The 21,159-nt window shown below is 41.6% G+C and overlaps 1 protein-coding gene across 2 annotated transcripts in view; it reads right to left on the minus strand.

The window, feature by feature from the left end:
- FGD4 (FYVE, RhoGEF and PH domain containing 4) overlaps positions 1-14,350 on the minus strand; it is a 206,440-nt gene extending 192,090 nt beyond the window's left edge. For both annotated transcript variants that reach the window (XM_027129273.1, XM_027129272.1), the window contains exon 1: positions 13,953-14,350. In XM_027129273.1, the coding sequence (XP_026985074.1) occupies positions 13,953-14,229 (277 nt within the window). In that variant the 5' untranslated portion in view covers positions 14,230-14,350. The remainder of the gene's footprint in view (positions 1-13,952) is intronic.
- Between the last annotated feature and the right edge of the window lie 6,809 nt (positions 14,351-21,159).

Genomic DNA, 21,159 nt, shown 5'->3' on the forward strand with positions numbered 1-21,159 from the left:
GGCATTAGTTCTCAATGAGAATGAGCTTATACTGGGCACCACACTGACTTCAAAACAGTGACTGCCATCATTGGCAGTTTCCTCCCTACTTCCTCCTGAATCCTTCTCTTCCCTTCTTTTCACTGTTTTCATAACCAGTGGCATGAGTTTACCGCTTTCTGTAAAAGGACTATAAAGGGTTCTAATTAGCACCCTAGTCAGTTTCCTAGTTCTTCCATGGGGGACAGCCTGTCTGAGTGTAACTGCTCACATCCAAGTTTTTATTACACTAAGATGTTAAAAGAGTGAAAAAAGCTATGCATAATTCTCTTAATTAGAAAAATTAAAGTGGTTTGCCAACATATACCAATAGGATCATGGTATTGATATATTAATACTATATATACATATGTACCTGTATATATAATAGTATTAATATATTATGTTAATATACACATTCTATATTATTCTATGCATTGTTATATAGCTATCCATTTTCGTTTTTTTAATGGAATAAAAGAGGAGAAAGGCAGTTTTGCCTGTTTTTTCAGAACATCTCAAATTTAACAGGATTCTTGAAAATACTATTTACATAATTTCAAAGTTTAGTACATAACCATCACCCTGCTAATGAGCTATGACAATAAAGCAGTAGAAGCCTGAATTAGGTGAGTATTCCCAAGAGGTCTGGTTGTGCAGCAAAGGCCAAAAAGCTACTTTTTGTTTCCATCTTCAGAAACTTTTTTAAGAATATTGGGCTTCCCTGGTGGCACAGTGGTTGAGAGACCGCCTGCCGATGCAGAGGACACGGGTTCGTGCCCTGGTCCGGGAAGATCCCACATGCCGCGGAGCGGCTGGGCCCGTGGGCCATGGCCTCTGAGCCTGCGCGTCCGGAGCCTGTGCTCCGCAACAGGAGAGGCCACAACAGTGAGAGGCCCGTGTACCGCAAAAAAAAAAGAAAAAGAAAAAAGAATATGTTTCTCCTTTTCCTTGAAATGTCTCTTTTTCCTCTTCCTCACTAGCTGCAGTTGACCAGAGTTACTCTTTTTAATACTCTGGATAAACTAGACAAAAATATCAGAGACAGTATCTTCCCCGTTACTAAAGATCAATAATTACTATCCTTATATTCAGAGATGTTAAAAAAACTGGCAGTAAGGGACTTCCCTGGTAGCGCAGTGGTTAAGAATCCGCCTGCCAATGCAGGGAACATGAGTTCGAACCCTGGTCCAGGAAAATCCCACGTGCCGCGGAGCAACTAAGCCTGTGCGCCACAACTACTGAGCCTGCGCCCTAGAGCCCACGAGCCACAACTACTGAAGCCCGCTGCCTAGCTCTGCAATGAGAGAAGTCACCGCAATGAGAAGTCAGCGCACCACAACAAAGAGAAGCCAGATCACCGCAACAAAGAGTAACGCATGCTTGCGGCAACTGGAGAAAGCCTGTGTGCAGAACAAAGACCCAATGCAGCCAAAAAAAAAAAAAAACCTGGCAATAAGAAATTTATGGGAGGTAGGAAAGTACATGGGTTAAGACCCTGAGTTTAAAATCCTGGCTCCCCAGCCAGGTAAACTTGGACAAATTATTTAATCTGTCTGGACTTCTGGTTCCTCTTCTGTATAATGTGGATCACAGATCTTACTAGTGATGATTGAGTTTATGCATGTAAAGCACCTAGGACGTCTGACCAAAAAAGTAATTGCTCAATAAATGATAGCTATTATTGTTTTGACTCTTATGATTGTTAATTATAATTAAGAGGCTGAAGGAGTAGTCACAGATATAGAAGATATAATCACACATAGTATGTTTGGGTTTAGAGAAGGGGGGTGGGGATGTTAGTCAATGTTTTCAGTTATATAGTCCACAAATTCATAATCTTTGCTACTATTCAGAGGCAGTAAATATTTTACAGTTATGTTTTAAAATTTAGGCCAGTCTATATTTCAATGTCTCACAATTTTTTAACCAGCACCAACTGAAAAAAGCATCCCAATTTCAGAGATGTTAAAATGTTAAAAAGACTTGATAAAATATTTTAGATTTTATGAAATACATTAAGAGACAGAAAACAATACAGTGATGCTTCAGGTCTCAGATGTTCTACAATCTCATCTTTTTGTATGAGAGCTGGAAATTAAAATCTTGCTTCTGATCATGCCTAGTTTCTACGTGTCAGATTGCTTTTTAAAGTATGCCCTTTAGAGATGGGCAGAAGAAAGGAGCACTATTAGAAGTTTTGACCTTAAAAGCCAAGTCCTAATAGTGAGAAATAACAGGCAAAGAAAAAAAAAGACTGTTCAAGGAGAGGACACCTGGAATGGTAAGTGATAGGTATAAGATAATGAAACTCCTGACAACATGACGAAGCATTCTGAGGCCTTTCAGTGGAGGAGCAACCCAGGGCCTACAAACTCCAGTATACTCTCGAATCAAGACATATAACAGCATCAGAAAGGATGCCAGGAATAATAAGAACTGTTACACTAAAAGGGATATCTAGTCCATGAAATCTCAAGGAGAACAAAGTATACTATTCCCACGCCTTTCCTCATAATACGCCCCTGCACAAAACTAGCACATATTGCTGATAGGAGAACATGAATGGTGCAGACACAGGACAGCTGAGACCACTGACAGAATAATTTAGTGTGCAAGCTGGGATTACTGGTCAGAAAAGGTTACATCTGACATTCTGTCTCCTCTATAGCCACGAAGGCATCTTGCCTCTCCCTGAATATCCTCATTAATAAGGAACTCACAACCACCAAAGGAAACCAATTCCATATTCTTTCAGCATTGTCAGAAAATTCTTATGTTGAAGCAAGATATGCCAAGCTAGTTTGGGGTTCTTCTGTTGACAATATTTACTGAGCCCTTGAGTGGACTCTGAGGGGCCCTTGAGGAGCAATGGCAATGGATGACTCAAGTTAGGGACTGGTGGGACAGGCACAGGAAATACAAGGAGAAATTTAGTGAAGAAGTTGAGGTGGCTGGCAAGAGTGAATGCAGGAGGATTTTTTTCCAGGAGGGTAGAAGACAAATATCAGGAAAAGCTAAGAGAGAGCTGACCACAGGTCCTGACCAGCAGCTATGTGGACTGTGGAAGATCAACTGCCACTTGAGTCACCAGGGAACCAGCATTAAAGGTGAGAGCCAGGTTTCAGTCAGGAAAGAGAGGCAGGGTGTGGTTCTGTGATGCAATTAAGGCTCTAAGGAAGTCTGACATAAAAGTGGGGCTCAAGACAGCACAGGAGGAAATACTGAGGAGAGAGGCCAGCAGTAAAAGGCAATTCTGGCAGGAACTAAGGGGAGGAAAACACTAGGCAGGAAGTGGATAAAAGGGGGTGGGAAAAGATGTGCCTAAAAGAGCTTGTACCTTGGGCAGTAACTTGTACTCAGTAGGTTCAAGTGTAAACAACCAATCACAATCCAGAGAGACAGCGCTAGATCAGAGATACACATAAGATGCAGAAAGAAACCGGAACTGTGAGAGTAGTATTTGTGTTAATCCTAACAAAAACACTGAAAAAGTTATTATTTGAACATTTCCCAAGCACTGTTCTAAGCCCTTTAAAAACAATAACATTCTTATTCTTCCGACAACTCCACAATGTAGGTAATATATCATGTTATCATTTTATAGATGAGGAAACTGAGTCAAAGAGTTCCAAGTCACCCAGTTAATTACTAGAGAAGAATTCAAACCCAGCCAGTCCAACTCCAGAGCCCACACTCTAAACCACTAGCGTGTATTCTTCTCACCTTGATTTCTAGGCCCCAACACAACTGCCTGGTCCATAGTAAACACTGAAACACTTGTTGAAGGACTGAAAGATCCAGCTTTAGTGGAGTCTTAGGAAGGAAAATTTATAATGAAGGATATAAGGGTCTGAAAAGAGAACACAGAGATACTGATGGAATTAATTGGCTAATGGCTCTGAATGGAACCTGTGGGTAGATTTGTTTTTCCAGCCTGCCATGGATTTTCAGCTTGTGTCAGCAGGAAGGTGCTCCAATCAGATGCATGAACCAGCACACGGGCTCATGGGTAACTCCAAAGGCACGAGTCAGATGTGCAGTCTTTCTCAAAGTGAAGACGCAGCACAGTTAAAAACGTGCCTTTCGGGCTTCCCTGGTGGCACAGTGGTTGAGAGTCCACCCGCCGATGCAGGGGACACGGGTTCGTGCCCCGGTCCGGGAAGATCCCACATGCCGCGGAGCAGCTGGGCCCGTGAGCCATGGCCGCTGAGCCTGCGCGTCTGGAGCCTGTGCTCCGCAACGGGAGAGGCCACAACAGTGAGAGGCCCGCGTACCGCAAAAAAAAAAAAAAAAAAAAAAGTGCCTTCCTCTGAAATATGATCACTCTGATCACTGTTCTTACACCCAATGTGACCTTATACCCTGGTGTTTATTATACATCATATCCCCCTTCTAGGATGGAAATTTGTTCCATTCATCTTTGGATTCCCAACATCACTTATCAATATTGGTTCATCATCAATATGACACCGTTAAGGTAAGGTAGCATGTTTTAGGAAAAGAAATGTTACATGTTAGTCAATTTTCTGCAGAGGAAATAAAGATGACTTTGTTTAAAAGTTGTATTTTTCTACAAGTGGTTTTTAGTAATTAATTTTAACTGAATTCGTCTATAATTTGATAACTTCCCATACATTATACTACACTGCACTTGAAACTATAAGCGTATTCTTCAGCTGGGGTATCTTATAATTTATTTGGCTCTACATACTGACTTTTCACCTCCTAAATATACTCACTAGCATATATTTTAAAAATACAAATAACATATGGTAAAGTCATGGCACTTTTAAAGGCTACTTATTAACATGTGTCCTAACACAAAATTCTGCCAGAGGCCCCAGTGAACAACCCAGCCTTGCAGAGCAGACTAGATACCTGTCTGCAGCAAGGCTTCACTGCAGCTCAGTGCAGTCCCCAGAACGGAAGCAGCTCCCTGGTTTCTGCAGATGCAGCAGTTGGTGAAGTTGACAGTTTAATTCCAGTGAGTGGGTATGTGTATGAGAGGGGCACAGAGGTTGGGTTTGTATTCACTCTTCCTGCATAAGTGAGGCAATAATACAAAACAGATTATGGGCTCTAAGAGTACTTACTGGTGCTAATGTCCACCCACTATTAACTGCATTCCAAGGACAGATGACTAATTCTGGACAATGCTCTACAAACAATGCCAAATTTATTCCTGAAAACACACACACACACACACACACCTCCTAAAGCATGACTAATGCATGATTATTCTAGGTTTAATATTGAATAGTTCAAATAAGATTAAATGTTTGTATGAATTTTGAAAGGTCCATTTCTATACTGAAGGGTTACTGGTAAAGGTTTAACCAAAGTCACTAAAGTGGATATAGAGTACTCCATTATAAACGTCAATAACAGGCAGTTAGGAGCCATAGAAAGCTTTGACCATGGGAAGGAGATGAACAATACCCAGATTTAAGAAAATTAATTGGGGGAGGGGGGCGATGTAATGTGGATAGCTGGTGGGAGAAGTGCCCTGAAATAAGACAAAGGCCACCATCATGAAATGAAGAAGAATCAATAACTGGGTGGCTGACTCGGTAGCAAGTAGATAAGAGGGAAGAGCAGATTTAAAATAAACTTTGAAGTCTAACAAAAGCAAGGTTAATAATTCCTCCAAGAAAGTCAGGAGGATGGGCTAGATTGCAGCAGAAAAAGGAGCTGCAATTTGGTACCCTTAGGACATTTACATTTATTCAGCAGTAAAGAGAAAGAGAAAGAAGCCCAGAGGGTGGATGACACCACCAAGTAAGAGGTGGCAGGAAATAATGGGAATGCCGGAGGAGAGAAAGGAGAAAAATGACCTAGTCAAAGGAATAAACTTGGAGATCCAGTTGAAGTATGAAAATCAGGACCAAGAAAAGAGCTTTAAAAAGAAGCAAGTACCGGGAATTCCCTGGCGGTCCAGTGGTTAGGACTCTGCCCTTTCACTGCCAACATCGCGGGTTCGACCCCTGGTTGGGGAACTAAGATCCCACAAGTCACGTGGCATGGCCAAAAAAAGAAAAAAGAAGGAAATACCACCCAGAAATTATGAATAAGGACCGCAGAATTCCCTGGCGGTCCAGTGGTTAGGACTCGGCGCTTTCACTGGTCAGGGAAGCCTCGCCGCACGGCCAAAAACCAAAAAAACAATAAGGACTACAAACAGGCTACTGGATGATGCGTAGGAATTCACTGCTGACTTAGAACACTGATCAAGTTTAGAACAGAAGCCAGCCTAGACCAAGAAAAGGAAGTAGGGAGAAGGATGGGATGAGGGGATGAAGAAGCGGAGGCAGCAATGGAAGTATATGTAGCAGTTTAAGGAAGAAAGCTCCAGAGAATATCAAAGTTTAAAGTCTTGCAAGACCTCCTTTGGAGAGAAGTGGAGGTGTAAGACAAGGAGCCTGTGAAATGAGGAGTGGATTCATCCTCCAGATTAGGAAAGAAAGAGAGGGCAGCAATAAAGGACACTAAGAAACCAAGACTGAAATGAAAGGTCACTTGTGTTCACGTCAGATACTCCAGTCGTATATAAATTGTCTATCAGCATAAATTAAAGTCTACTTCAACTTAACGGGTTAAGTCGAGAAAAAAGAACCAAGCAAAATAGTATACCAAATGTAAAAAATACAATTAGAAACCAACCGGAAATGGGCAAAAAGTTTGCCAAAAATACAGAGGGCCAATATGATGTGTTAGTTGAGGGACAATCTATATCATTCTTTGCCTTGCACCTAAAAAATATTGGTTGTCTGGGCTCAGGACCAAAGGTGGGGTTTACCCTAGCTTGGAAATGCACAGTAGTTGATGAAGTTGGTTGCACATCAGAATCATCTGGGGCTCTTGTCAAAAATACAGCTAACCCTACCCCCTGGAGATTCTGACTCATTCTATCTAAGGTACTGCTGGTTTTTAATTAGCACTCCAAGTAATTTTGATGCAGTTGGTAGGATGGCATTTGGAAACCAAGCTGATTATCAGAATTATCTGATATACTTTTAAAAATTACAGATTCACGAGCTTGTGTCTAAAGCCACTGAATCTCACACACAATACTCACATCCATAAAATTAAATGCATTATGTTTAAATCCTTTTTCAATCAACTTTCCAGCAAATGCATGTAGAAAAGAATTTTCAGGCAAACCTTGGAGATATTGCGGTTCAGTTCCAGGTCACTGCACTAAAGTGAATATTGTAATAAAGCAAGTCACAATTTTTTGGTTTTCCAGTACATAAAAACTATGCCTACAGTACACTACAGTCTATTAAGTGTGCAACAGTATTACATTTCCAAACACTGTACATACCTTACTTTAAAAATACGTTATTGGACTTCCCTGGTGGTGCAGTGGTTAAGAATCCGCCTGCCAATGCAGGGGACACGGGTTCGAGCCCTGGTCCGGGAAGATCCCACATGCTGCGGAGCAACTAAGCCTATGCGCCACAACTACTGAGACTGCACTCTAGAGCTCGTGAGCCACAACTGCTGAAGCCCACTCGCCCGAGCCCACGTGCCCCAACTATTGAGCCCACGCACCACAACTACTGAAGTCCGTGTGCTCTAGGGCCCACGTGATGCAACTACTGACCCGCATGCTGCAACTACTGAAGCCCATGCACCTAGAGCCTGCGCTCCACAAGGAGAAGCCACCACAATGAGAAGCCTGCGCACCGCGGCAAAGAGCAGCCCCCGCTCACTGCAACTAGAGAAAGCCAGCAAGGAGCAACAAAGACCCAACGCAGCCAAAAAATAAATTAAAAATTTAAAAATACTTTATTTCTAAAAAATGCTAACCATCATCTGAGCCTTCAGCAAGTCGTAATCATTTTGCAAGGTGGAGGGTCTTGCCTCGATGCTGATGGCTTCTGACTAATCAGGGTGAGGCTGGAGTGCCTGTGACAATTTCTTAAAGATAAGACAATGAAGTTTGCTGACTTCAATTGACTCTTCCTTTCATAAACGATTTCTCCGTAGCATGCAATGCTGTTTGATAGCATTTTACCCACAGTGGAACTTCTTTCAAAATTGGAGTCAATCTCAAACCCTACCACTGCTTTATCAACTCAGTCTATGTATTGATCATATTCTAACTCTTTGTTGTCATTTCAACAACCTTCACAGCATCGTCACTGGGAGTAGAGTCCATCTCAAGAAACCAGTTTCTTTAGTCATCCATAAGAAGTGATTCTTCATCCATTCAAGTTTTACTATGAGACTGCAGCAACTCAGTCACATCTCCAGGCTCAATTTCCACTCTAATTCTCTTGTTACTTCCACTGAAGACTTGAACCCCTCAAAGTCATCCATGAGCGCTGGAATCAAGTTCTCCCAAATTGCTGTGAATGTTGGTATTCTGACCTCTTCTCATGAATCACAAATGTTCTTAATGGCATCTAAAATGGTGAATCCTTTTCAGAAGATTTTCAATTGACTTTACCCAGATCCATCAGAGGAATCACTATCTATGATAGCCTTATAAAATGCATTTCTTAAATAATAAGACTTGAAAGTTGACATGACTCCTTGGGGAATTCCCTGGTGGTCCAGTGGTTAGGACTCTGCACTTTCACTGATGAGGGTGCAGGTTCAATCCCTGGTCGGGGAACTAAGATCCCACAAGCCACACTGCACAGCCAATTAATTAAATTAAATTAATTAATTTAAAAAGAAGAAGAAATGACTCCTTGATCCATGGGCTGCAGAATGGATGTTGTGGCAGCAGGCATGAAAACATGAATCTGGTTGTACATCTCCATCAGAGCTCTTGCGTGACCAGGTGCATTGTCAATGAGCAGTGATATTTTGAAAGGAATATTTTTTTTGGAGCAGTAGGGCTTAAAATATTCAGTAAACCATGTTGTAAACAAACGTACTGTCACCAGGCTCTGTTGTTCCATTTATAGAGCACAGACAGAGTAGATTTAGCATAATTCTAAAGGGCCTTAGGATTTACAGAATGGTAAATGAGCACTGGCTTCAACTTCAAATCACCAGCTGAATTAATCCCTAACAAGAGGGTTACCCTGACTACACCAAGATTGAATCCACGTGCCCTTTAAGTACAGAGGTAATGGCCTTGGGCCAACCCCTAATTCCTACCCCAATAAGTCCAGGTCCTCTTCTCTGTCACCAGTTAGATCCATGACCCTGAGTTTTTCTCAGTAGAGGAAAGGAATGCAAGCAAATAGGTGATTGTGGATTAAAAGTCTCTCAATGTTCCTAGGTTCACAAGTTTACATGGCTATTCATTGAAAGACGACTGACTACTCTTTAAACTGCTCTTGGCCTTCCAAGAAATAAGAAAACTTCCTGGTTCCTGATTCTCTGAAGGACTTTCCTATTTCAAAGTCCATCTTAAGCAGCTTCTAAGAATCACTGATGAAATTAACATCACCATTTTATTATAAATCTTTAGATAAATTGTGTTTAGATCACTGTTTCAAATATAATATGCATTCATTAATGTTACAAACAATATTAGCCCTAACGTATATGAAACACATATATGTTATATGGAGGCTTTGCCTCCAAAGCCCTGGGAAAACTTAAGAACTAGTATTATAAGCATGTGAGTACTGAAGCCAGAGAGACCTGGTTCAAATCCTATCTCCGAAGCTTAGGCTGGTTGTAGAGCACTGCAACTTGGTTTTTCTTTTTCTCTAAAATGATAATACCATCTATCTTGCAGCGTTGTCATAAGAATAAGTAATATACATATAGTCCTGGTTCAGAATCAGCATTCAATAAACAGTAATTATTCTTATTGGTATAACCCAAATCTTCATCCCTCCTCCTCCAACAAAGGTAAAATTAGTTCTCAAAAAGTGCTCAGGGAGCTTCCCTGGTGGCGCAGTGGTTGGGGGTCCGCCTGCCGATGCAGGGGACACAGGTTCGTGCCCCGAACCAGGAAGATCCCACATGCCACGGAGTGGCTGGGCCCGTGAGCCATGGCCGTTGGGCCTGCGTGTCCAGAGCCTGTGCTGGGGGGAGGCCACAACAGTGAGAGGCCTGCGTACCACAAAAAAAAAAAAAAAAAGTGCTCAGGATATTGGAGTATGTGTTGAAAATCGAGTATTCTAACCATGGTGAGAATTGGAAAAAGGAATTCTACTTATAGAAAGTCTGCACAAATAGTGTAAAAAGTCCTTCACCACGAAGCACCCAGATGCTGAATAAATTACAACAGATATACTTTTAAATGTACTGTTGAAATCATAAGAAAATAAAGGAGATTCCCAAGGACAAGAGAAAAAAAGAAAAAGAACAATAAACCTAAACTCTAGTGGGGGAACCTAGAGCCCAGGAACTGCAGCTCTTGCAGTGGAAGGGGAGACATGGGCCTTGAGCTTGTGAAATGGGAAAGGACTGAACCTGGGACCCATACTGAAGAGGCTACACCTTGGATAAAAGGATGGTGTAGGAAAAATCTGCCTTCCATCCAAGCCAACTGATAAGAAAGTCTGCAGACCTACACTAATCCAAAGTGGAAAAATTAATGACAACAATGCTGATCTCCCCTTAGCAAACCTGAACTAAATTTACACCTTCTTCAAGTCAAAGAAATGCTTGGCTAATCAAAGTGGTCATGGGTTGGAAGTAGAAACAAACATATTTTATAAAGAAAGGCATCTTCAATAAAGATCCTTCAGGATTCCCATAAAACGAAGGAATAACTGAGGAAATAAGATATCTTCAGTGATATTCAATAGACAAACTCTCCCCCAGCCAAGGGTTTCAGATATTCAGACTACAGAAAAGAAAAAAGGGAAAGGCACAGAAAAAAGCTGGACCCCAAAAAAAAAAAAAAAACCACACACACATACACAAAGTAACAAAATTTTCATCCTGTGTGTGTATAAAATATCCCTTTAAATGTATGTTCTTACCATAACAGAATTATATGCTTTATGTGATGTGTGGTAAGAGCACTGCCTTTAATGCCAGGCACACTTGAATTTGAATCTAGCTAAACAAGTACCAGTTTACGATTCCAAGCAAGTTAGTAAAACTTTCTGTGCCTCAATTTCTTTAGCTGGAAAATGGGCATAATACTACCTACCTATTAAAATTGCTGTGAAATAAATTCATACACAAACATATTCAGGTGTGTATGTATCACAAAGCACAGTTCTTAGATATAGAAAATGCACTCAATAAACAGTAGCTATTATGAACACCATAGGGGAAGGATTTTCATTCATCCAACAAGTATTTACAGTGTCTCTTATGTGCCAGTCCTAGTGCCAGACATTTTGGGAAACAGAAACGGATAATGACTCCTTGTTATGATTCTAACCTGCATACTTGTTTTGTGCCAGCCATTTATCTATATAATCTTACTTTATTCTCCCCACAATCTTATAAAGTACTGTTATCTCCATTGTCCAGATGAAGAAATTGAGAAATTAAGAGACTTGATTCAATTCATAAAAATGGTAGTATAAGGACTTGAACTTGGGCACTATATGACCCCAAAGCCTATGTCTTAATTTAATTACCTCACCTAGACGAGGACATTGCCATTCAGATATATATGGAGGATGTGGCTGGTAGACTTTTTTCTTTGTCTTTCCCTTTCTTTTCTTTTTTTTTTTTTCTTTTTTTTTTTTTTGAGAAAAAGCAAAGAACTCTAAAAATAATGGATTTCACAGTCATGGAATATAACACAACACCACTAAACTGAATTCTTAGTTTTTGTTCCTTCTTCAAGAGGGAAGGTAACACTTCGATTATGAGTAACATCCACTATACATGTAATGGGTCTAAATGTTGTAGTTTCCATATATAAATACTTTTCTAGGTACTACAGAGTAAATTGGCACTTCTTGGGAATTTAAACCTGGTTTACTTTTTGATGAGGGGAGGATCCTACTTATATAATGATAAACAGTTGGATGAAACTTAGATTCAAAGAAGGAAGCAATTTCTAAAATGTTTTTACCTCACCAAATTGAATGGGGTGTGGTCACTCAATAGTGTCAGACTACTTTTCAAAACATTAGGTCACTCTCCAACAGATACTATAGATTACATCATGGTAAAGAGGAATAATCATACCTAGGAAGATTGAGTAATTAATTTTCAACCCTGAAAATAATGGCAACAAGAACTTTGAGTTCTTTTAAACAATACTGAGACACCCTAACAGATTAGAAAAGTAATTGCTAGGTCCTCCATCTTGTCAAAAAAAAAAAAAAAGAAAGTGTTCTGGATTTTCTCTGTAGAAAAAAGAGAATAGAAAAGAAAAAAGGACTCTTCCATAAGCACAGCTGCCTTGTAGAAATGATTTATACTGCTCGCTCCTACTTCTAGGAGGCAATTCATCTTTTGCTCACCTACTCAAAGAGTTTGAAACTAAGCACGAGATTTTCAGTAAAATAATGACGTAAAGAAATTGGATCCCTTTACCCTCCAACTGAAAACTGCTGATGATTAAGAAATCGAGTAGGGCTTCCCTGGTGGCGCAGTGGTTGAGAGTCCGCCTGCCGATGCAGGGGACATTGGTTCGTGCCCCGGTCCGGGAAGGTCCCACATGCCGCGGAGCGGCTGGGCCCGTGGGCCATGGCCGCTGAGCCTGCGCATCCGGAGCCTGTGCTCCGCAACGGGAGAGGCCACAACAGTGAGAGGACCGCGTACCACAAAAAAATAAAAAAGAAAGAAATCGAGTAGCTCAAACAATTAAAAAATTCATAAATAAGTAACTTCAAAACAAAGTAACGAAGAAAACACCCCTCTACTCATTTTAGAGTGAATCTGGGAAGAGATTTTAGAGATTATTTCACCAGAGTCTTCATTTCGAAGATGAGGAAATTGAGACCTTAAAGCATTGTGATTCGATTACTTGTTTATATATTTTCTCACATCACTATTTCTGCCCTTACCTAATGTGGCTATAAATTTGTAATTCATCACCCACCATGCTTTTCTGTCCTATGAGTAAATACTACAGCTTCAGGACGGAACAGAAAAAATTTTAAAGCTCCAAGACTTCACAGTTAAACCATCATAACAGCTTTGCTTAATAAGAATAAAATGAGTGTAAGTGAATAAAAGCATTTGTATTTCTGCTACTCAAATAAGGTTTCTACCTCATAACTGGTCTATACACAAGCCACCTCTGCTTATGGCACAATAGGAGCTCAAAAGCCGTGGGTGGGGGTTAAAGAAAAGTTTTGCAATTCAAGAAAAAAAATCCCTAATGTGTTCTACGTAGCTTCAAGCCCGCCTAGGGAGAAAAGAATGCCTTTAAAGAGCGAAGAAGTTGTGGGCTGCAACAGATCATTTTGAAGATTTCTTCCAAGACTAAGAGTCGATGGAGAATTCAGAATTCAAAATACCGCATTACTGATATCTTAATTTATCAATACAAAACCACAATAAAAACTGAATTTCTTGAGAGTAGGAACACGTTTCCTTCTGAGAGACCTACAGCTTTTCATACTCAAGCGTCTTTTTCAAAAGGAAAAACCGGAGCACTCAGGATTACTGGTCCGAGGTCACTCAACAGGTAGGCGGCCGGACCAGGACGAACATCGGCCTCCCGCATTTATTGTACTAGTCCTTCACAAGGTCTGCCGAAAGCAACTTAGCGAAAAACCTTAAACTTCAGTATCTAGAAAACAGGCTATTAATTCCTAATCAAACTTAAAAAAAAGAGTTATCCTTTACTTCCGGAATTCCCTGGTAAGTGACCTCCAGGACTGATAGTTCAGCCTCAGGCGCGCTCCCGCCAAGGACCTTTGGGGGAAGGGACAAAATAGGTAAAGTGGGTGGGCGGCCCGGCGCAGCCCTCTTGGGAAGGTTTCCGAACTGGCTCACACCGCTGCGGTGGACGGGGCGCACCTGCAGGGCGCTCGGCTGTCCATCAACTGCGACAACACCCCCGCCCACCCCTTACCTCCCGAGGCGCTTACCTGGGGCGTCTGCGGGGGCCTGGCCCCTGAACGTGGCCGTCTCGGCCCATTCCAGGTGCGACGAGGGCCGACTCCACGGCCGGGGGGTCCCAGGAGGCAGGTAGGAGGGGTTGGACTTCCGCCGGATCGCCACCCGTCTGAAGTTGTAGTCGCCCTCGCCGCTCATTTTGCTGCGTTCGCTCGCGGCTCGGCACCCTCGCCCGCCCTCGTCCGGCCGCAAGCGCGCGCTCGGCGGGTTCCTGAGGGGCGACCGGACCCCCGGGGGCGTCGTTTGCATGCCCAGGCTCGGCGCGACTCGACAGAGACAACTTCGGGGCTGCTCAGCGCCGGCGCCCTTCTGCTCCGGCGTCTCCTCTGCAAGTGCTTCCTCGTGCCTTCCTCCCGGGACTCCCAGGGCCGCGCCGTGAGTTTGGCTCCGACTCCCTGTGCGGCAGCCGCCACGCCCGGTCTCTGCGGCTCGCGCTCTCACCTGACGCCGCCACTGCAGCGGCTGACTTGGGCTGCCACCACCCCCTCCTCTCTGGACCAATCGCCAGCCAGCGCCCGAGAGCGCCGAGAGTTCGGCTTGTGGTCGCCGCTGCCGCTACAGCAGCCGCCGCCTCCTGGTCCCGCCGGGGCAGCAGCCTAGCACGCTCGCGCGGTGCCGCCGGGAGCGTGCGCGCGGGGCCGCCGGGAGCGTTCCGGGCAGCTCCTCCCTCCCCTCTCCCCTCCCCCTCTCCTCTCCTGCCTCTTCCCTCTCTCCTCCCCCGCCTCTTCCCTCTCTCCTCCTCCATCTCCAGCGAGCCCCGGCTCGCCCTCGGGTCTCGACCGGAGCCAAGAGGGCGAGGGCGCTCACCTGCGGACGCATACCTGGGGTGCTCCGAAGGTCAGCCGCGCTCACCTGTGGGCCACGCCCTGGACTCGGGGAGAAAGAAGAGATTATTACAGCTACTCCGGACTCTGTACAGGGCCTGCCATTCTCGCAGAGCCACACGGCAAGGGTCACACGTATGTCTCAAGCTGCTTCTGAGCCCTTGATAATGATCTTACCAGTGAAGTATTTCAGATAAAGAAACCGAGGTGCGGAACCTACACAGAGTCACACAGTACTGCAGAGCTAGAATGCTTACCCGAGACTCTGCCCCAAAGTCTGTCCTTATATCACTGAACTGAAAAATCTTGTCAGGAGCTTCGAGCCAGAGAAAGATGAAGAGGTGCGTGGAAGTAAAAGAGAAGGTGGAGCTGACCGTCCACAGGTTTCCTGAAGAGCATCACCACTAACACTTTAGGGACTTCATTAGTAATGCACTTTAGAGTCCTTTAATTTGTCAAGTCATTTTTTTTTAACTTCAGCTAAATACTAAGCTAAAAAAATTTTAAACTGGTTTGCTCACCTGCTTTTTAAAACTCATTACTCTAATAAGAGGCTGTGTTCCAAAACCACAGAGGTAGGAGGGGAAAGAGCAGCGTTCCGAGTACACCAGCTGAAGCAGAAAGAATTCCCCAGCCATCGCTCCCACCTTAGAAGCCACCCCACATTTTTTCAGATGGACTTTCATCCACGTAACTTCTTATCCAGCTCCCTGAAGTGTATCCCATAACCCAGTCCTCAAGAAACCTTTCAGAAGGCAGTTCAACTGTCTCAGTCTCCTTGGCTGTTACTCCAATAAATGTACGCCTTAGGAGAAGGAACTACCCCCATAATTTCTAATGCATCCATTCAGACCTTGTTAAAAGGAGCTTTTGCTCCCTTTGAATTTCTTATCCCTGTATCACTATATTGTACCTAATTATTGTTTCTCTGTAATTGTGGTGTTATCTACTATGCTATATAGTATCAGAAATAATTTAAACAAGTGGTTTCAAATATAAATTAATAATGAAAGGGGTTTTACCTCCATATGCTAAGATAACTATAATTTAAGTGCAGGTTTTTGACGTAATTTATTTGGTTCAATAAAAAGGTGGTGTTGCAATCAAAAACACCATACTAGCAACCTAGCTCAGACCTATCTATTTTTTTAATTAATTAATTAATTTTTTACATCTTTATTGGAGTAGAATTGCTTTACAATGGTGTGTTAGTTTCTGCTTTATAACAAAGTGAATCAGTTATACATATACATATGTTCCCATATCTCTTCCCGTTTGCGTCTCCCTCCCTCCCACCCTCCCTATCCCACCCCTCCAGGTGGTCACAAAGCAACGAGCTGATCTCCCTGTGCTATGCGGCTATCTATTTTACGTTTGGTAGTGTATATATGCCCATGCCACTCTCTCTCTTTATCACAACTTACCCTTCCCCCTCCCCATATCCTCAAGTCCGTTCTCTAGTAGGTCTGTGTCTTTATTCCTGTCTTACCCCTAGGTTCTTCATGACATTTTGGTTTTTTTCTTAAATTCCATATATATGTATTAGCATACGGTATTTGTCTTTCTCTTTCTGACTTACTTCACTCTGTATGACAGACTCTAGGTCCATCCATTTCATTACAAATAGCTCAATTTCGTTACTTTTTATGGCTGAGTAATATTCCATTTGTATATATGTGCCACATCTTCTTTATTCATTCATCCGATTATGGAAACTTAGGTTGTTTCCATCTCCTGGCTATTGTAAACAGAGCTGCAATGAACATTTTGGTACATGATTCTTTTTGAATTATGGTTTTCTCAGGGTATATGCCCAGTAGTGAGATTCCTGGGTCATATGGTAGTTCTATTTGTAGTTTTTAAGGAACCTCCATACTGTTCTCCATAGTGGCTGTACCAATTCACATTCCCACCAGCAGTGCAAGAGTGTTCCCTTTTCTCCACATCCTCTCCAGCATTTATTGTTTGTAGATTTTTTGATGATGGCCTTTCTGACTGGTGTGAGATGATATCTCATTGTAGTTTGATTTGCATTTCTCTAATAATTAATGATGTTGAGCATTCTTTCATGTGTTTGTTGGCAGTCTGTATATCTTCTTTGGAGAAATGTCTATTTAGGTCTTCTACCCATTTTTGGATTGGGTTGTTTGTTTTTTTGTTATTGAGCTGCATGAGCTGCTTGTAAATTTTGAAGATTAATCCTTTGTCAGTTGCTTCATTTGCAAATATTTTCTCCCATTCTGAGGGTTGTCTTTTGGTCTTCCTTATGGTTTCCTTTGCTGTGCAAAAGCTTTGCAGTTTCATTAGGTCCCATTTGTTTATTTTTGTTTTTATTTCCATTTCTCTAGGAGGTGGGTCAAAAAGGCTCTTGCTGTGATTTATGTCATAGAGTGTTCTCCCTATGTGTTCCTCTAAGAGTTTGATAGTTTCTGGCCTTACATTTAGGTCTTTAATCCATTTTGATCTTCTTTTTGTGTATAGTGTTAGGGAGTGACCTAATCTCATACTTTTACATGTACCTGTCCAGTTTTCCTAGCACCACTTTTTTTTCATTTTTTTTTTTTGGCGGTACACAGACCTCTCACTGTTGTGGCCTCTCCCGTTGCAGAGCACAGGCTCTGGACACGCAGCCTCAGCGGCCATGGCTCACAGCCCCAGCCGCTCCGCAGCACGTGGGATCTTCTCAGACCAGGGCACGAACCCGTGTCCCCTGCATCGGCAGGCGGACTCTCAACCGCTGCGCCACCAGGGAAGCCCCCCAGCACCACTTATTGAAGAGGCTGTCCTTTCTCCACTGTACATTTTTGCCTCCTTTATCAAAGATAAGGTGACTATATGTGTGTGGGTTTATCTCTGGGCTTTCTATCCTGTTCCATTAATCTATATTTCTGTTTTTGTGCCAGTACCATACTGTCTTCATTACTGTAGCTTTGTAGTATAGTCAGAAGTCAGGGAGCCTGATTCCTCCAGCTCCATTTTTCGTTCTCAAGATTGCTTTGGCTATTCGGGGTCTTTTGTGTTTCCATACAAATTGTGAAATTTTTTGTTCTAGTTCTGTGAAAAATGCCAGTGGTAGTTTGTTAGGGATTGCATTCAATCTGTAGATTGCTGTGGGTAGTAGAGTCATTTTCACAATGTTGATTCTTCCAATACAAAAACATGGTATATCTCTCCATCTATTTGTATCATCTTTAATTTCTTTCATCAGTGTCTTATAATTTTCTGCATACAGGTCTTTTGTCTCCTTAAGTAGGTTTATTCCTAGATATTTTGTTCTTTTTGTTGCAGTGGTTAATGGGAGTGTTTTCTTGATTTCATTTTCAGATTTTTCATCATTAGTATATAGGAATGCCAGAGATTTCTGTGCATTAATTTTGTATCCTGCTACTTTACCGAATTCATTGATTAGCTCTAGTAGTTTTCTGGTAGCATCTTTAGGATTCTCTATATATAGTATCATGTCATCTGCAAACAGTGACAGCTTTACTTCTTCTTTTCCGATTTGGATTCCTTTTATTTCTTTTTCTTCTCTGATTGCTGTGGCTAAAACTTCCAAAACTATGTTGAATAGGAGTGGTGAGAGTGGGCACCCTTGTCTTGTTCCTGATCTTAGTGGAAATAAAAAAATAAACAACAAAAATCTTTCAGTTTTTCACCATTGAGGACAATGTTGGCTGTGGGTCTGTCATATATGGCCTTTATTCTGTTGAGGAAATTTCCCTGTATGCCTACTTTCTGGAGGTTTTTTATCATAAATGGTGTTGAATTTTGTCAAAAGCTTTCTCTGCATCTATTGAGATGACCATATGGTTTTTCTCCTTCAATTTGTTAATATGGTGTATCACATTGATTTATTTGCGTATATTGAAGAATCCTTTCATTCCTGGAATAAACCCCACTTGATCATGGTGTATGATCCTCTTAATGTGCTGTTGGATTCTGTTTGCTAGTATTTTGTTGAGAATTTTTGCATCTATGTTCATCAGTGATATTGGCCTGTAGTTTTCTCTCTTTGTGACATCTTTGTCTGGTTTTGGTATCAGGGAGATGGTGGCCTCGTAGAATGAGTTTGGGAGTGTTCCTCCCTCTGCTATATTTTGGAAGAGTTTAAGAAGGATAGGTGTTAGCTCTTCTCTAAATATTTGATAGAATTCGCCTCTAAAGCCATCTGGTCCTGGGGTTTTGTTTGTTGGAAGATTTTTAATCAGTTTCAACTTCAGTGCTTGTGATTGGTCTGTTCATATTTTCTGTTTCTTCCTGATTCAGGCTTGGCAGGTTGTGCATTTCTAATAATTTGTCCATTTCTTCCAGGTTGTCCATTTTATTGGCATAGAGTTGCTTGTAGTAATCTATCATGATCTTTTGTATTTCTGCAGTGTCAGTTGTTACTTCTCCTTTTTCATTTCTAATTCTATTGATTCGAGTCTTCTCCCTTTTTTTCTTGATGAGTCTGGCTAATGGTTTATCAATTTTGTTTATCTTCTCAAAGAACCAGCTTTTAGTTTTGTTGATCTTTGCTATCGTTTCCTTCATTTCTTTTTCATTTATTTCTGATCTGATCTTTATGATTTCTTTCCTTCTGCTAACTTTGGGGTTTTTTTGTTCTTCTTTCTCTAATTGCTTTAGGTGCAAGCTTAGATTATTTATTCGAGATGTTTCCTGTTTCTTAAGATAGGATTGTATTGCTATAAACTTACCTCTTAGAACTGCTTTTGCTGCATCCCATAGGTTTTGCGTCATTGTGTCTCCATTGTCATTTGTTTCTAGGTATTTTTTGATTTCCTCTTTGATTTCTTCAGTGATCACTTCATTATTAAGTAATGTATTGTTTAGCCTCCATGTGTTTGTATTTTTTACAGGTCTTTTTCTGTAATTGATATCTAGTATCATAGTGTTGTGGTCCAAAAAGATACTTGATACAATTTCAATTTTCTTAAATTTACCAAGGCTTGATTTGTGACCCAAGATATGATCTATCCTGGAGAATGTTCCATGAGCACTTGAGAATAATGTGTATTCTGTTGTTTTTGGATGGAATGTCCTATAAATATCAATTAAGTCCATCTTGTTTAATGTATCATTTAAAGCTTGTGTTTCCTTATTTATTTTCATATTGGATGATCTGTCCATGGGTGAAAGTGGGGTGTTAAAGTCCCCTGCTATGAATGTGTTACTGTCGATTTCCCCTGTTAGTATTTGCCTTATGTATTGAGGTGCTCCTATGTTGGGTGCATAAATATTTATAATTGTTATATCTTCTTCTTGGGTCAATCCCTTGACCATTATGTAGTGTCCTTCTTTGTCTCTTCTAATAGTCTTTATTTTGAAGTCTACTTTGTCTGATATGAGAATTACTACTCCAGGTTTCTTTTGATTTCCATTTGCATGAAATATCTTTTTCCATCCCCCCACTTTCAGTCTGTATGTGTCTCTAGGTATGAAGTGGGTCTCTTGTAGACAGCATATATATGGTTCTTGTTCTTGTATCCATTCAGCCAGTCTGTGTCTTTTGGTGGGAGCATTTAATCCATTTACATTTAAGGTAATTATCGATATGTATGTTCCTATTCCCATTTTCTTAATTGTGTTTTGGGTTTGTTATTGTAGGTCTTTTCCTTCTCTTGTGTTTCTTGCCTAGAGAAGGTCCTTTAGCATTTGTTGTAAAGCTGGTTTGGTGGTGCTGAACTCTCTCAGCTTTTGCTTGTCTGTAAAGGTTTTAATTTCTCCATGAAATGTGAATGAGATCCTTGCTGGGTTGAGTAATCTTGGTTGTAGGTTTTTCTCCTTCATAACTTTAAATATGTCCTGCCAGTCCCTTCTGGCTTGCAGAGTTTGTGCTGAAAGATCAGCTGTTAACCTTATGGGGATTCCCTTGTGTGTTATTTGTTGTTTTTCCCTTGCTGCCTTTAATTTGTTTTCTTTGTATTTAATTTTTGACAGTTTGATTAATATGTGTCTTCGTGTGTTTTTCCTTGGATTTATCCTGTATGGGACTCTCTGTGCTTCCTGGACTTGATTAACTATTTCCTTTCCCATATTAGGGAAGTTTTCAACTAATCTCTCTTTTTTCTTTTTTTTTTTTTTCTTTTTTGCGGTACACGGGCCTCTCACTGCTGTGGCCTCTCCCGTTGCAGAGCACAGGCTCCAGATGCACAGGCTCAGCGGCCATGTCTCATGGGCCCAGCTGCTCTGCAGCATGTGGTGTCTTCCCGGACCAGGGCACGAACCCGTGTCCCCTACATCAGCAGGCAGAAACTATAATCTCTTCAGATATTTTCTCAGTCCCTTTCTTTTTCTTTTCTTCTTCTGGAACCCCTATAATTCAAATGTTTTTAATGTTGTGTGTTTAATGGTG

Source organism: Aethalodelphis obliquidens, unplaced genomic scaffold (genome assembly GCF_003676395.1).
Source record: "Aethalodelphis obliquidens isolate GAN/ISIS:26980383/991018 unplaced genomic scaffold, ASM367639v1 scaffold36, whole genome shotgun sequence".
Lineage (NCBI taxonomy): Eukaryota > Metazoa > Chordata > Mammalia > Artiodactyla > Delphinidae > Aethalodelphis > Aethalodelphis obliquidens.